The following is a 15,959-nucleotide window of genomic DNA, read 5'->3' as shown; positions in this document are numbered from 1 at the left end:
ATAAAGTTGTTTTCCTAGGCATTTTATCTCCCTCGGTCAACGGCAAATGAAAATGCACTCGAAGTATTGATGATTCACCTTCATATTTTTCTGCAAAAGAATGAAAATTCAATTTGGAATTTTCGCTAGAAAAGAATTTGTGCTCTCTAAGGGCAGAAAATGAAGCTTTCGCCACCCTTTGAGTTCTGTCAAATTTGGGGAATCACCCATGCCTATATTAAACATCATCTAACAAAGCCCTTATTGCTCAAACACTTTTTTTTAAAAAAAAATGATGAAGTAACTTTTCAACGTTAGTTATATGAGCACATAATGCATTAGTCAATGGAGTCACCGAACTTCCGTATCATTCAAAATCTTAAAATGCTTGTTTGCAAGCTCTTAAAGTAGATTCACGAAGAATTACAGACTGAAAAAGGAAAGTAAAAGATTCATTATAGAACCATTTTCTTGGGAGGGAAATGTGCGGATATGCTTTACAGAATTGTTCCAGGAAGTGTTTGTGAACTCAGAAAATCCCCCCATGATGGAATCACATTTTCAGCATTCATATATAAAAAGAAAGGCACCTAAAATCGCTCTATCTGCCATGAAAATCTCGAACATGGAATAAAGAGCCATGTAATGTGTCAGCTAAAGCCAAGCAGCATTATTCGTGAGCCTAAGGGGTTGTTCTGGGTTGAACAAGAGGTGTTTTATTTTCATGCTCAAGTGAAACTTCCACGGATACTTGGAAGGTGGAGATACCTTCTGAGATTTGACCGTTTCTGTGGTGCATAAGGAAGTTCTATTTCACTTGTTCTTCTCTTCAGAAAATTCATATTTTATTCCAAATCATAAATATTTACGTTGTATCACTGACTAATGCTAAAAGATTGAACATATGAGAAAGGTAAGATACTTTTGTTCCTTTTTCTTCTTTTTTCTTCTTTTTTGAGTGGCAAGATCAATGTTTCTGCAAGAATGCAATATTGAGCTGGTCCCTTTTCAAAGATTTTGTGCCACCATAAATCATGAAAAAAATTATTTACTTCAAAGTCTAATCCCATTGAGAAATTCAAAGCTGAAGATCTTTTTCACAAGAACCAGTGTCTGATGGGTCGTTTTCACCTCAGATAACCTCATTAGAGTAAAAGTCCAGATTCTTCAGATCCTTACATTAATTCCACCAGAAATAATTAAGTCTTTCGAGCCCCGATAGGCAAATGGGCTGCCATCTTTCTCTTTATTCCTAAATACACTTTCTTCTTTCTGATCTCCTTTTTGACCAAACTCCGTGGACAGGTGAAAAAGTTATTTATAATGAAATCTTACTGGATCAATGTTCTTTGTCATGAGATCTCATTGGATCAAAAATATTCACCAAATGTAACTTTTCTTGTTAAAATTTAGAAAACCATGAACTGTTTCTTAATGTCAACAGATGCCTCGGTGCCAGAATCAATATGGCCAGCAGAGACTGGTAGTTTGTAGGAACCATCTCCACCATTTCTCTATCTTCACTGATAAGCACACCAAGAGTAGCAATTCACTTGCCCTTCATTCTTGGATTTGAATTCTGTAAAAGTTTGATACTGAGCATTGAATGTTGCAGCCTTAACTTGTTATTGCTCATTCATCATTCTTCACCTTACACTTCCTGCCATGTTTCAAAACAATTATTTTCTCATTTGGGTATCTAAAAGTAGAAAGTTTCAATTTTGTCCCTCTCTCAATGTCCATCTACAGATTTAGTCTAAGGTTCATTCTTCATGCAGAAAAAAAAAAAAAAAACAGTTCCCCTTTGAAGGGAGTTTGTCGTTTCCATATTTTTATGATAATCTCATGCAATATTACACAATTCAAAATTTCTATGCCCTTAGAAACTTAATTGACAAAAAATTCTTTGAGGATTTGTTTGAAGTTCACGATATAGAGTTTTTTTGGAGTACGGTTAGAGTTGATTTTTAAAATGTTTTTAACATAAAAATATATTAAAATTATTTTTTTTTAAATTATTTTTTATATTAGTACATTAAAATAATATAAAAATATTAAAAAATATTAATTTAAAAAAAATAAAAAAAAATTAAACTTTTTTAAAAATATTTTTAAAATACAAAGATAAACATTGCGAGAAGCTAATTCGAGATTTTTCCGAAAAGATTACTATAGGTCGGTACTCTCCACAGCATCGATGCATGCGATCTTCTATTATCCCATGATGTTCAGTTTTGATTGGTCGGTACTCTCCACAGCATTGGAGATTTAATATTGGTTTTAATTCAGATTTTTCAAAACATTTTTTCCATCCTATGAATTGAGACTTGGTAAAGCTTTGGAGGCCGACCCAAACCTGTTTTTTACTCCTTCCATAAAGCACAACACTCACACACACACACACACACACACACACACACACACACAAAATCCAAAATCACTCAGTTTTCTTTTTGTCAAAGAGAAAAATAAGATAGTTGGAGAATATATCGCTCAGTTTTCTTTTTGTTGCTTTGTATTTACTGGATGTATCACAAGTGCTTCAAATATTTATTTATTCATATTCAGACTCTTGAATTCAAAGTTTTGGTTGCATGACCATGCATTTTCAATATTTTTAGGCATAACTTTTAAAATTTTAAGTGTCCTCCAATGCATAGTCACAAAGTTAGAAAAACTTCCAATTAAATTTGAGTCTTTCTATGACTAATAATGGATATATATAAAATGTCGGCAGAAAATGTTAAAAATATTTTCGGCACAAACAGTCTTCTACTTATAAAAGATGTCTCCCACTTTTAAAAGGCAGCACCCACTTATAAAAGGTATTTCCCACTTCTGCAAAAGTCAGGCTTTCCTTCTTTATAAAAGAAGGCTTCTTTCTATTTGAAAGCAAAACCAGAGATCACCGCATCAAGTTTCTCTGCAGAAGAATTATACTTTCTCTATATTCAAAGCCTGTATCAATATTTATATTTTCAAATTTCAAAATTGTAACCACTATCTCTTACAATTTATCTCCTATATTGTATCAAATACAAAATTTTCGAGGTTCATTTCTTTAAACTTTTGGATCAGTAATGTGATTGGGCGCATATATATATGAAATGGGGTCATTAGTTCATGTACTCCTTGTAAAACAAATTATATGTGTAAGAGAAAAGTGTCATCTTATGCCTAAGTTAGCAAACTTTAAAGAGAAAAATAACATATAGCAAAGAAAACAAGAACGTAAAAGAATGAATATTATGATTGTTGTGTGGTTTTGTATGTTTGTACCCGGTGACCTTATGTATTTATACATTTTAGGTCACATGAAATTGCCTCATAGATAGTGGAGTTGCAAATATACCATGTAGGAGTAATAATAGAGAATAATTACCTATATCGTACACGTAACCTATAAAACGAGTTGTTCATTTAGGTGTCATATTGTCTATTTCGTAAAGTAGTATATAGAGGTTAGCACTCTTACTAATGACTTGTCAGGTAAGTCATTCAGGTGGTGTTTGCGCTGGGGTGTACCTTATTTGGAGTACCATGTACGAAGATTCACATGACTCCTATTTTTATTTCTCACCCATTCTTCCTTTTTTTCTTCCTATCGAGCTTAGTAGGTTAAGGGTCTAAACCTAGTTGGGTTTCCTCTTCTCCTATATTTTTTTTTATCCTCTCATACTATCATTTTCTTCCTCTTGGGCTCGATTAGGCCATGGACACGGGCCCAATTAGACACCCATGTTTAGCATGTGTATTACACATGTTAGAGTGTGAACAAGGTCATCCCTTAGTAGTGGTGTGTACAGTGGCATTATGGCTTTGTTCCTACATATTATATTAGTTAATCATAATCATTAAATATTTTATCATTAAACCTTTTTCAGAGTTGCTCTAGTGCTCTCATCTCCTTGTTGTTTTATGATAAATAACTCAATTATACTTTTTTTAACTAGTATGCTTGTATTAAAATGAGATCATGGAAGTCAAGGATAAAATCGAGCTTTAAGCCATGATATCACACTTAAGTAGACCTATAAAATGTCATCGAAATGATTGTTCACAAGACATCGATATCTTATATTACAAGCTCTAGGCTATTTTGTATATTTTATATGTGTGTTTTATAGGTATGTAAATTTATCATGGTTGTCTAAGTTCGTCTTCATGAATATACAATACTTGAAGAGATGGGTGTACAACACCTAGTTGCAAAATAAAGAATCTCTAACATATTGGAGGTGATATTCATTCTTAAAAGTTCGTATCGTTATTGATCCCATCTCGTGTTAAGGTATTTTTTTCATAAGAGTATATGAGTGAGACTTAGAGGGGTATCGATGACGATGGGCACTCATTTGGATAAGACTTGGTAATGCTCTATTTTTTTAATTTTTAGAGATTGCATTTAGAGCATGTAGTTTAAGAATGCTCTTCATGATTAGAGCAACTCTAATATAAAGTTGGAGTATTATTGTTTTTGTGCATCGTTTTATCATATTTCTTTTAAAAAACTGAAGTTGTTTATGTGCACTTGTAGTGCATAGTGAAGCTAGCTAGTGTGTCATATTTTAGAGTGGTAAAATCAAAAGTTATTATATGGGGCTAGAACAACTTCAGCGAGCACTTTCATTTAATAAACAATTTGTTAGATATCTAAAGAAGATGATGTACTTGTAATGGGGAGGTCAATTATTCTCTCATGTCTTGGAGCTTTTATGTTGTTAGCCATGGAAAAACTTTTAATGGTGTGTAAAATGAGAATGAACTAGCTTTATTTAGTCTTATAGAGATCACTATTGATGAAGTTGAAAAACTTTAAATTACACTTGGGACTTTCCATTACTAGTGTAATGACCTTTCTGGTCATCATGATAGAAGTTGACATATTAAAACTATATGTATGTAAAGGATTTGTAAAATAATATTTAATTTATATTATTGTTTGGTTATTTAAATTGAGTGATCAATTTTTATCCTTATATGAAAGGTTTAGATTAATTAAATAATTGATCATTTAATCAAAATAAGTATAATTTTGTCATGACGTGCTAGTTAGACATGATCATAGGTTGTCGTATAATTATTCAATCAATTAGAACTTGTTTTAACATATATTATTCACTACCTCTATCAAAATGTCAAAAATAATGAGATAAGGTTATGCTTTTTGTATCAGTTTTTCCTTGATTGTTTCTAGTTTATGCTATATTCTCTTATACTACATATGTGATTATACAACTATAGAAATAATTATATAAGAAGGCAAACTATGTATTCTTATAGATGTTGTGTTTAGATTTGTGTACAACTTGGGATGCTATTACTTGGAGCAGTGAAAGGGTAAACTTTCATTGCTTACCTTATGTCTTTTGAAAACAAAGAATATAGTTTTGTTTTTTCGGCTCCTTCACAGTTTTTGCCTCTCTGTGATGCTTTTGATTAAAAAATAAAATCAACCAAAGATCAATAGTAATAATTAAAAAAAGGTTGAGATTTTTCTAATAAATATATATAAAAAAAACAATTGAAACACCATGGCCTTGGATAAATGTTTATACTCGAAACTTTTTGTTATAAGCTATTGTTTTTGTTTTTATTTAATAATTTAGAAAGCAACAATTTATCCAAAAAAAAAAAGGCACAGTAGTAGCTATCTCATAACCCAACCTAAAAATATCAAAAAGGAAAAAATATACATATATATAGTAATAGTCACACAATCATGCACCAAAAAGAAATAATGATGACAATATTCATTCATATAGTTCAGTTTTTTCATTGGTTGTTCGAAATTAGGATTCATTTAAAAAATATCCTAAATAATTATAGCCTAAGATCCAAAGTTGCTACTAATTTCTATGTATTTAAATAATTTAAATTTTTAGAAATCAGATATGTAAAAGATTTAGAACCACACAAAAATTAATTAATATATATAATTGATGTTTTTATTTGAATTACCACTTTTTTATTTCATAACAAAAAGTATTTTCGAGTAAGTTTATTAGTTAAATGATATTAAGTCATCACTCCAATTGATTTTAAAGATTCGTTCTTCATATCAGTTTGATGCATTTAAAATTTTTTAATAAATTTTCTTAAATACTAATTCTAAATTTTAAATCTAGAAAATTAAAAAAAGACAACTCCTTAACCAAAAATATATTTTCAAAGTTATTTGAATTATGATTTCAATGTAGAAGTCATGATACATTATTCTTTCCTCTCACTAAAAAAAAACCAGTAACTACAAATCAACCTTCAACTTATTATGTACTTAACAAGTCAATCCTTAAAGTATTAATTTTTTTTCTTAATCTTAACAATTAGTCCCCACCATTTGCTATCCTAATTTCAATAAATTTCTTGTAAGAAATGAATAAGGTTAGGACTGATTTATTAAAATCAAGATTAAATTAAGTGTGTTTTAAAAGATTGACATATAAAAGACTAACTTATGAAACTCATAATAAGTTGGGGCTGATTAGTATTACTAAAAAATGTCATAAGAAAATATCTTGATGGATTTAAGATACTTGGAATCATCAATAGAAGAATTTAGTTTGAATTTCAAGAAGAGACGAGTGAAATTAAGAATATAAAATGGTCATTTCTCATCGTATATCCTAAAACCTTTTAAACCTCATGTATTGAACAAAAAAAAACATGAGAATTTATATACTTTGTATATAATTTTTTTTTTCTTGTTATTAGGTTGTTCACATTATGGTTAAACATAAGATATTTGGTGCATTTATAATTAAAAGAAAAGCTAATGATGATTCAAGAAGTCATCAACTTCTATAACTTTAATTTTTAAAAAGATTAACCTACCACTGTAACATGAGATTGAGATGAGAAAATTAGTTTTATTTAAATGACCTAGAAAAAAGAATTGAAGTTAAATAAATAAAAAATATTGAAATAAAACTTGAGTCACTCTGGGTTAACCTAACTACTCTACAATTCAGGATAACCCTATAGAAAGGAAAAACATAAACAATCATAAAACTCAAGACTTAATAGCCTAACATCAAATGATGAAATTGAAAAAATAAAATAAAAAAAAAACATTGAAAAGAATCCCAAAACACCTCGGGTTTACTTGACTAACCCACGACATGAGATAACCCCAAAGAAAGGAAAAAGAAAAAGATTATAAAGCTCAAGGCCCAATAACCTAATGTCAAATAATAAAATTAAAAAAACCAAAGTTAAATTGGACTAAACTTCGAAACTAGCAACCCGGGTCATGAGATCAAAATGACATCGCAGAAGGCAAGAACAAAAAAAAATGTATGAAAAAAATAAAAAGGGAATAAATTGAAAATAAGATAAAAAAGAAAAGGGTAAAAAAGAGCAATTAAAATAATAAGGACCAAAATTGGATACAAAACAAATGCAATAAAATTTTGAGGGAAAAAATTAAAAGAAAAAACAAATTAAGAAATATATAAAAAAAAAAGCAATTAAAAGAATGAGGATCAAATCTAGAAAAAAAAAAGAAATGAAATAAAATATTGAGAGATAAAATCGAAAGAAAAAAATAAATAAAAAGAGGATAAAAAAACAACAATAAAAAGAATGAGTATCATATTTGATATAAAAACTAAACAAAATCAAATGAAAATGGATGAAATTGAAAAATAAAACTAAAAAAAAAATGCAGAAGAAATAAAGACCCAATAAAAAAAAATGACCATAATTGAAAGATAAAATAAATAAGAGAATAATCCTAATTTTTAGGTGACCTAACACGGATTTCAAGAAGATGAGAGAGAATATAAAGAGGTAAAGAAAATAAAAAACTCAATTACCGTTGAATCGCAAAGAACTTAGCAACACAAATATCATCTTATTAAATTATCCTCAATCAATTTACAAATGACATTTATATCTCTTGAAAAATACAATTTTATTTTTGCTAGCAAGATAATTTATCTTTGTAAAGAATAGCAACGAGGTTAAAACATGCAACTCAATAATGGTTTTTTTCATAATAATTTATACTCACGACGCTTCTTTTTTTAGTTTTTTTTTCTGGTAAAGTTGAATTTCAAAACTAAAAAATATCTAGGTAACTTTCTTAAATTAATTGAACATTTGAAAATATATAGTGATATGGTAGTAAGAGTTGTTTAAGATAATGCTCCAATTTAAAGTGCAAAAACACTTTCGAGATGAAATTGAAGATTTTATATGTTGTTTTTTTTTTTTTGTTGATGAAGCTCGTGGTGAATAAAAAAATAAAAATAAATTAATTTTTTTTAAAAAATTTGTTGATAAAAATAATATTCTTTTAATTTAATTAAGTAGTACAAAATTAATTTGAGATTTCAATTATAATATTGATGCTACTAACCATGAGTTGAAAAACTTTTTAATTATGTCGAGTCTTTATAAAAATAGAGAAATAAAAAATTTATTATTTTCTTGATTTTTTTTATATTAACCCTTTTATAATTATTATAAAACAATTATTTTCAATAATAAAAATAATTAAGATAAGATTTCAAGAGATGAGTTTCTTTGAAATAATTTAATTATTTTTATTAAAAAGAAAATTGCTAAAAAAATTAATTATAAATCAATCATTTACTATTCCAGGATTTTGAAAGAATAACGAGCACAAAATTTTAAATTGATTTAACTATCTTTTTGTTGCTTAAATGATTTTCTTGTTTAATATATGAACTTATTTTCTCGAACAAATAAAGAATTGAAGAATTTAGGGATCCATTTTATAATTAATTCAGAGTTACGGTACCACTTTGAGGGTTTCCCTAAAACGAAATTATTAAATATTACATAAACTACCAGAAAGCCCTAAAAAACCCAAACAACGCAACGCAGAGACAGTTCCTCTCTTCACTTCCATTAAAACTCCGAACAACAGTAAACTCACTCACACTTCTTCTCTTACAAATTTTGAAAGGAAAAAAAAATGTCGATAAGATTATTAAACCCTAACGCGGAGGTTCTCAACAAATCGGCGGCGCTTCACATGAACATCAATGCCGCTAAAGGTTTACAAGATGTTCTAAAATCCAATCTCGGCCCCAAAGGCACCATCAAGATGTAACTCTCTCGCTGTTTTGTTTTTTTCTCTCGGAATTTGCTCCGTGTTTCTGCGATTTAATTACTTTGTGTTTTTGTGTCTTTTAAGGCTTGTTGGTGGTGCTGGAGATATAAAGCTGACTAAGGATGGAAACACTCTTTTGAAAGAAATGGTTAGTTTTCTTCCGTTAGGTTTTCTCGATCTGAATTTTTGTGAGTGTTTGCAGAATTAGGGTTTAATGTTATTATTTCTCTTTTTAGAAGCGAGTCTGCCCTAAGTGATTAGCATATTTAAGTTAATGAGCTTTAGGAGCAACTTGATGTGAGTTTAAATTTTAAATGCTGAGATAGATCTAGTAAACAAAGGTTGTGTTATCTGGTGTTTTGAATAAACAATGGGTGTTTATTGCTGGGGTTTTTGTGGAATTGTGAATTTGCTTGAATTTCTCTGATGGTTGCAGCAAATTCAAAATCCGACGGCCATTATGATTGCAAGGACGGCTGTTGCCCAAGATGATATCAGTGGAGATGGTACGACGTCTACTGTGATTTTTATTGGAGAGCTTATGAAGCAATCTGAACGGTGCATCGATGAAGGTTAGTGATGTTCTTTAGTTTGAACTAGCTGTGTTACTTGTTGTGGCTCTCTTTCTTGAGTCACATACTTCTGAGTTTTCTGTTTTAGTTTGAGCTAGCAATCTTCTAACACTGTTTTCTATTCTTGATACGCTTATTGTTTCAAATGTTTCGAACCGAATAAAGAAATTCATGTTGTGACATGATAGGATAGTAAACAGTGTTAGAAGATTCTAATGCCTTAAAGTTCAAACAAGTTGGTGTTGTTCAAGGGTTGCATCTGTGTTGTGCATGCGTGTTGCACAGGAAATAATAGAAATTTTCATATTCTTGTGTATTTGACCTTTGGCTAATAAAATATTTATTGCACTAGAATTTATCATCAAGGACATTGGTTCTGTTTTTATACCTTCTCTGATGAAAAAACAGTCGTATTATGGTGGTTCTTTTAATTTTTTTATTCTGGATACTTGGTGTGCAGTCATGAGTTTCATGTCAGAAAATCTTGAACATGCTCATTTGGTGTTTTAGTGCTTGGCAGGGTAACTTGTTTTATTCATGGGAGTACTTTTTTCTTCAGGGATGCATCCACGTGTATTGGTTGATGGTTTTGAGATTGCCAAAAGAGCCACTCTCCAGTTTCTTGAAAAATTTAAGACTCCCGTGGTCATGGGTGATGAACCTGACAGGGAAATTCTTAAAATGGTTGCTAGGACAGCCCTAAGGACAAAGGTAAGTTCTATTCATTGGTTTACTCTTATTTTAGGTCCAGATTGGATCTCATTTAAAGTTGACCTTATTCTCTTGTACAGCTGCATGAAGCTTTGGCAGATCAGTTAACTGACATAGTTGTCAATTCGGTGAGTGTAGCCAATGGTGTTGATATATCTTGAGGCTGCTAGAAAAGATGTTGAAGTACAATATTGAAGACTTCTATTTTTGCATTAACTGTATTGTGCATTATGCAGGTGCTTTGTATTCGAAAGCCTGAGGAAGGCATTGATCTATTTATGGTGGAGATTATGCACATGCGTCATAAATTCGATGTTGACACGCGGCTTGTAAGTTAATCCCTTTTCATTTAATCTGGATTAACATGGTATATTTTTCAGGTTGGATGTGTTAAAATTGACTTGTAACTCCTGACATCCTGACTAAGAATGGGGAATCTAAGATCTCCAAGAACCCTTCCATTTGAAATGGAATCATTGATCTTCAATGGGAGGCAGTAGGTGGAATCACTGCCATTTTCCATCATTCAACCTTTATTTAGTAAAATAATGCTTCATGTCAAAATTATTTCTCAATGCTGGTACTTTGGATTAGGTGAACTTTCCAAGAAATTGATGATTGGTTTAAATTCAAAAGTTCCCAATTTCATAGCTTGGACAACTTTTAGTTCTTGTTCATCCTTTATCTGCTTTGATATAATTTTGGTCTTTTGTAGATAATTTTTCTTCTCTTCTCAAAAGTTTTGGACCCTCTATTTACTTGTTCTGCTTTCCAGGTTGAAGGTCTTGTTCTTGACCATGGTTCTAGGCATCCTGATATGAAACGGCGGGCAGAGAACTGTTTTATCTTGACATGCAATGTGTCTTTGGAATATGAGAAAAGGTATTCTTCTTGTCAACTTGAATTTAATTGGAATTGATGCTAAATATGAGATATCAAGTACTCTGTAGATGCAGCTGTGGTCGGTTTCAGTTTATTGGAAGCTAATATTTTTCTCCACAGTGAAATAAATGCAGGATTTTTCTACTCAAATGCGGAGCAGAGGGAGGCAATGGTTACTGCTGAAAGGCGTCAGGTCGATGAAAGAGTTAAAAAAATTATTGAACTAAAAGATAAGGTTAAGTGACACATTTTAATACATTTAATGTTCATGCTACTGTATCTGTCATACATGTTGGGTTTTCTGAAATGTTTTTTATACTTTTGGTCTTCCAGGTTTGTTCTGGTACAGACAACAATTTTGTGGTTATCAATCAAAAGGGAATTGATCCTCCATCATTGGACCTTCTTGCACGAGCAGGGGTAAGTCATGGAACAATTATGTTCTGTTCTTTAGTGATCCAATGCTAACAATAAATAGCTACTTAATATACATGAATTCACATCAGTTTGCTGCATATCATGCTTTATGTGTTAGTGCTGGGCGTTTCCTTTTGGTTTTCTTAGGGTGTGTGGCATGAATAGGGGTTAAATATTACAATGGAGATCAATTTTGTTTGTTGGAAATATTATGAAAGGGTGGATTGTTTAGGGAAATAGAGTTGCCCGTGCATCTATTAACCTTGGGAAAAGAACGAAAAGTTTTTTTTTACTTGGGGGGATGGTGGTTGGGTTTGTGTTTCTACGTAATCCTTAATTCTACAGAGAAGTTTTAAGAAGATAACATTATGTCGAACCGATTCTGAAAGTTGTAATCAGCTTTAGTAGGATCATGATTCCATAAGTTGTTAATAGTTATATGTGATAACAAGTGGTTGCACATTTTGGTAGCCTTACAGCCTAATTCTCTATTTTTATTGTTGTGAAATCATGTTGCATGCTGAATGAAGTAATTATTAAAAGAAAACAAGCAAGATGCTTAAGTTGATGAAGATACAATATCCAAAGGAGTATATCTTTTTTTCTTTTCTCATTATGGAAAAGCATATTCTAGAGACCATTTGATGCTTCTGTAATTCTATTGATTTCATGAAACTATGGATGTGGGAATGGAGACTTGAAATGGTTTTTCATTATAGTTTAGATTTTGAAAATGGTAGAATACCTGCCACCTGTATGTGGCTCCAGTTTTAAATTGTTACAAACAAGACTGGGCTTGTTAAATGCTTTGCCTTGGATTGGATTCCTTTTTTCATGGTACCTACTGATAAATGTAAGATGACTTTTGCTAGTTTGAAAATTGGTTGGTCTAACTGCTTGCCCTGTTGTTGCTATATTGAATGTGATTGATCTAATTTCATGTTCTGTAGATAATTGCCCTGCGAAGAGCGAAGAGGAGAAATATGGAACGCCTGGTTTTGGCTTGTGGAGGAGAGGGTGTGAATTCTGTCGATAGTTTAACTCCTGACTGCCTTGGTTGGGCTGGACTGGTGTATGAGCACGTCCTTGGTGAAGAGAAGTATACATTTGTTGAAAATGTAAAGAACCCCCATTCTTGCACTATCTTAATAAAAGGTATAGAAGCATTTAACATTGCATAATTGTGTATGATTTTCATTTTTTTTTGTTTTAATTGCTATCAGTTGGTCTTCAAACCATCTGAATGATTTTTATTTTGTTTGTTTTAATTGCTTCCATTAGACCATTTAGCCATCAGGCTGGAGGATTTAGTTTACGTTCAAGATTTTCTCTTATAAGATGTGTATAATCCTTGCAATTGAGCAATGCAGCAGGGATCAATTGTCACTTGACTTCTTTAATGTTACAGGACCCAATGACCATACAATTGCCCAAATAAAGGATGCTGTCCGTGATGGCTTGAGAGCTGTAAAAAACACCATTGAAGATGAAGCTGTTGTGCTTGTAAGTTCTGCTTGAAGAAATCTATGAAACTAAAGTTTGTCATATATTGATTTATATAAAAGCCTAGTTGTCCTCGTTGTTGGTGGCTTTGGAAGTTAAATCATGTATGAGCAAGTTATGTTGCTGCTCAAGTGCCTTGTGCTTCATAAAAAAAAAAAGCAGTTTTCTTTCCCACTCAGATAGTCTCGCTTGTTTTCTTCAGGGAGCAGGAGCTTTTGAATTTGCAGCCAGGAAATACCTAATCAATGAAGTCAAGAAAACAGTTAAAGGGGTAAATGTCTGCCTGTTTTCTGTATTTGAGTAATTATTCCCATCTCCTGGTTAATTTTAAACTAGTGTTTGCAAATTTGGAACAGCGTGCTCAGCTAGGTGTTGAAGCTTTTGCCGATGCCCTTCTCGTGGTGCCCAAAACACTGGCTGAGAATTCCGGGCTAGACACTCAAGATGAGATTGTCACTCTCACGGTAACTATTGCTGGGATCCATGCATCATCCTTTTGTATTTTGGGGGCAAAAGACAAAAGAAAAGAGAACTGATTCGATAGTTTCTTGCTTGTTATTCAGGGAGAGCATGACAGGGATAACATTGTTGGAATAAATCTCCAAACAGGAGGGCCCCTTGATCCTCAAATGGAGGGTATCTTCGACAACTACTCTGTCAAGCGCCAACTCATAAACTCAGGGTACTCAGGAACTCCAAACTTTTTTGTTCTCTATCCCTCCCCATCTCTCTTTCCTTGGTCCAGTTTTTCTTATGTTTTAGTTTCTTCAGCATGCTTATTTAGCTCCTGTAGTGGCCTGTGGCTTATGGACTACATAAATGTACATAAAGAGATACTTTTGCTAAACTTCCCATGAATGATTAAACAATAAGGAACCCCTTGAAGTTCTTAAGCTTTGAACTTTTAATACATCTAACTCAGCTATAATCATGCTACTGTAATTTTCCAGGCCTGTTATCGCATCCCAATTGCTGCTGGTGGATGAAGTGATTAGGGCTGGGCGGAACATGAGGAAGCCAACTTAGTCAGTGATGCTCCAGCATATTTTCTTTTTTGCGTCTTGAGGATGCAGTGCTGCCTGGATGTGTAACAAAATCTTTTGTGCTTTTATGTAACGGAGGATGGTTGTGTTTGTAGGATTGTGATAGAGGGGATCTCGTTGTCTCATGGAATTTTGATTTAGAATGAACTATCACTTGGTTTCTCGTCTGTTTACTTCCATTTTAGCAAGCTTTGTCTTTTTTTCCCCTGCTGTACTGTGTTTGGGGGCCATTTTTTATAGCCCCTGACCAGAAATTGCGTTTTGAAAGGTCTGTGTTCAATGTAGTCCACTTGGTATCCTTCTTGTGCAATTGCCCTTAAGCGGCAAGGGACGGTATCATGTATTTCGAGGGCTTTTCCAAGTTCTCGTGGCTCCAAAATTTCTGAGCTGCTCGGCTTGACATTCTCCCTTGAATCTAGGGCATTTGGATGTTCCTGGGTTTCCAGTCTTTCTGAGTTGCATGGCCTGTCATGCTCCTTTTGGCAGTGTGCGGTCTTCGTCGCTTTTTTGGCTAGGTATAATGGTTAAGGGAGCGTTGGTTAGGGCCAAAGGTGACGACGCTAAAGCACATTAGTGCTGTTGTTGGATGTTGGACCGTATTGATTTTCTTAAATGTTTGGTTTGGCCCGATGATGAAAATAAAATTTTCTTTTAGCTTTTTGGTCTATTCACGTATATGAATTGGATTAACGAAAAAATATTAATAATCCCCTCTTTATAGGGGTTGAGCAAAATAACCAAATAATCTAATTTATTGAAAAAACCAATTTAAATCTAACCGATTTGAGATATCAAATTAAAAAAAAAAACAATTCAAAAGTTTTTAAAATTTTTTGGTTTGATTTATGTTTTAGATATGAGAAACTGAAATATAAAAAATAATTAAAATTAAATCAAAATTTTTTAAATTAAAAAAATGACAAAAACTCGTGAATTAATTTGGATTTTTAAATCAGAATATAATAATTCAGTTAGAATCATTTATTTGGTTCGATTTAATCGAACAAAACTAATTGATATTCACCCTACTCCTTTGATTATTCTTTTGGGGTAATTGTTTTGATTAATCTGTGTAAAAGAATTGGAATCAATATACATAGTGGAAGTTGTTGTTTGTTGATATTGTGAAAGAAATTACAAGAAATAAAGTACTACAACAAAGATTACCATGAGAAATATGGTTCATATTTTTTTAAAAATAACCTGATAATTCCCTTACAACTAAACTTAATATGATTAATTATTTCTCTAACTATCATCTAACCAAAGAAGATGCTTTGACCAAACCAGTCAACATTGACAAGAATGTATGATGCAGATCCTCTTATGGCCTAACAAAAATATAAGCAGCATGAAGATAACAAATATAGAAAGGATAAAAGAATAACAGATGATCAATAGTGAAGATTTGATTAAATCATCAAAGTTTTCAAGTAGGAGGATGTGAAGCTATCCGGGCACCAATTAATGGTGCCACAATCAACAATGTTGGGCACCAATTCGGTGCCACTTGCAGCACCAATTCAGTGCCACTTGTTTTTTGCATGGATGCTTGCCTATAAATAGACAATGCATCCAAGCCGTAATTGCACCACAAGAGAAAAGAAGAGGAGAGTAAGAAAGGAAAAGTAATCCCACAAAATTATAAGGTATTTGTGAGAGAGTAAGTGATGTGTTTTCTTCTAGTAATAAAAAGATTTCAATTGTTCTCCTATTAGTAGAGAGAGGATGTAATTCCCACATTATTTAGTAAAATCCTTCTATACTTGT

General features: G+C 32.0%; 1 protein-coding gene across 1 annotated transcript; it reads left to right on the top strand.

The window, feature by feature from the left end:
• The first annotated feature begins 8,799 nt into the window (after positions 1 to 8,799).
• LOC18107388 (T-complex protein 1 subunit zeta 1) lies at positions 8,800 to 14,356 on the top strand. Its single transcript, XM_006373381.3, has 15 exons — positions 8,800 to 9,057; positions 9,146 to 9,209; positions 9,498 to 9,633; positions 10,193 to 10,344; positions 10,425 to 10,472; positions 10,581 to 10,673; positions 11,120 to 11,226; positions 11,347 to 11,461; positions 11,560 to 11,646; positions 12,594 to 12,798; positions 13,052 to 13,146; positions 13,349 to 13,417; positions 13,503 to 13,610; positions 13,710 to 13,828; positions 14,097 to 14,356. The coding sequence occupies exons 1-15, from the start codon at positions 8,924 to 8,926 to the stop codon at positions 14,170 to 14,172; spliced, it is 1,608 nt and encodes a 535-aa protein (XP_006373443.2). The 5' UTR covers positions 8,800 to 8,923; the 3' UTR covers positions 14,173 to 14,356.
• Positions 14,357 to 15,959: the final 1,603 nt, after the last annotated feature.

This window comes from Populus trichocarpa, chromosome 17 (assembly GCF_000002775.5).
Source record: "Populus trichocarpa isolate Nisqually-1 chromosome 17, P.trichocarpa_v4.1, whole genome shotgun sequence".
NCBI classification, from domain to species: Eukaryota; Viridiplantae; Streptophyta; class Magnoliopsida; order Malpighiales; family Salicaceae; genus Populus; species Populus trichocarpa.
This window is presented reverse-complemented; position numbering and strand designations above follow the sequence as displayed.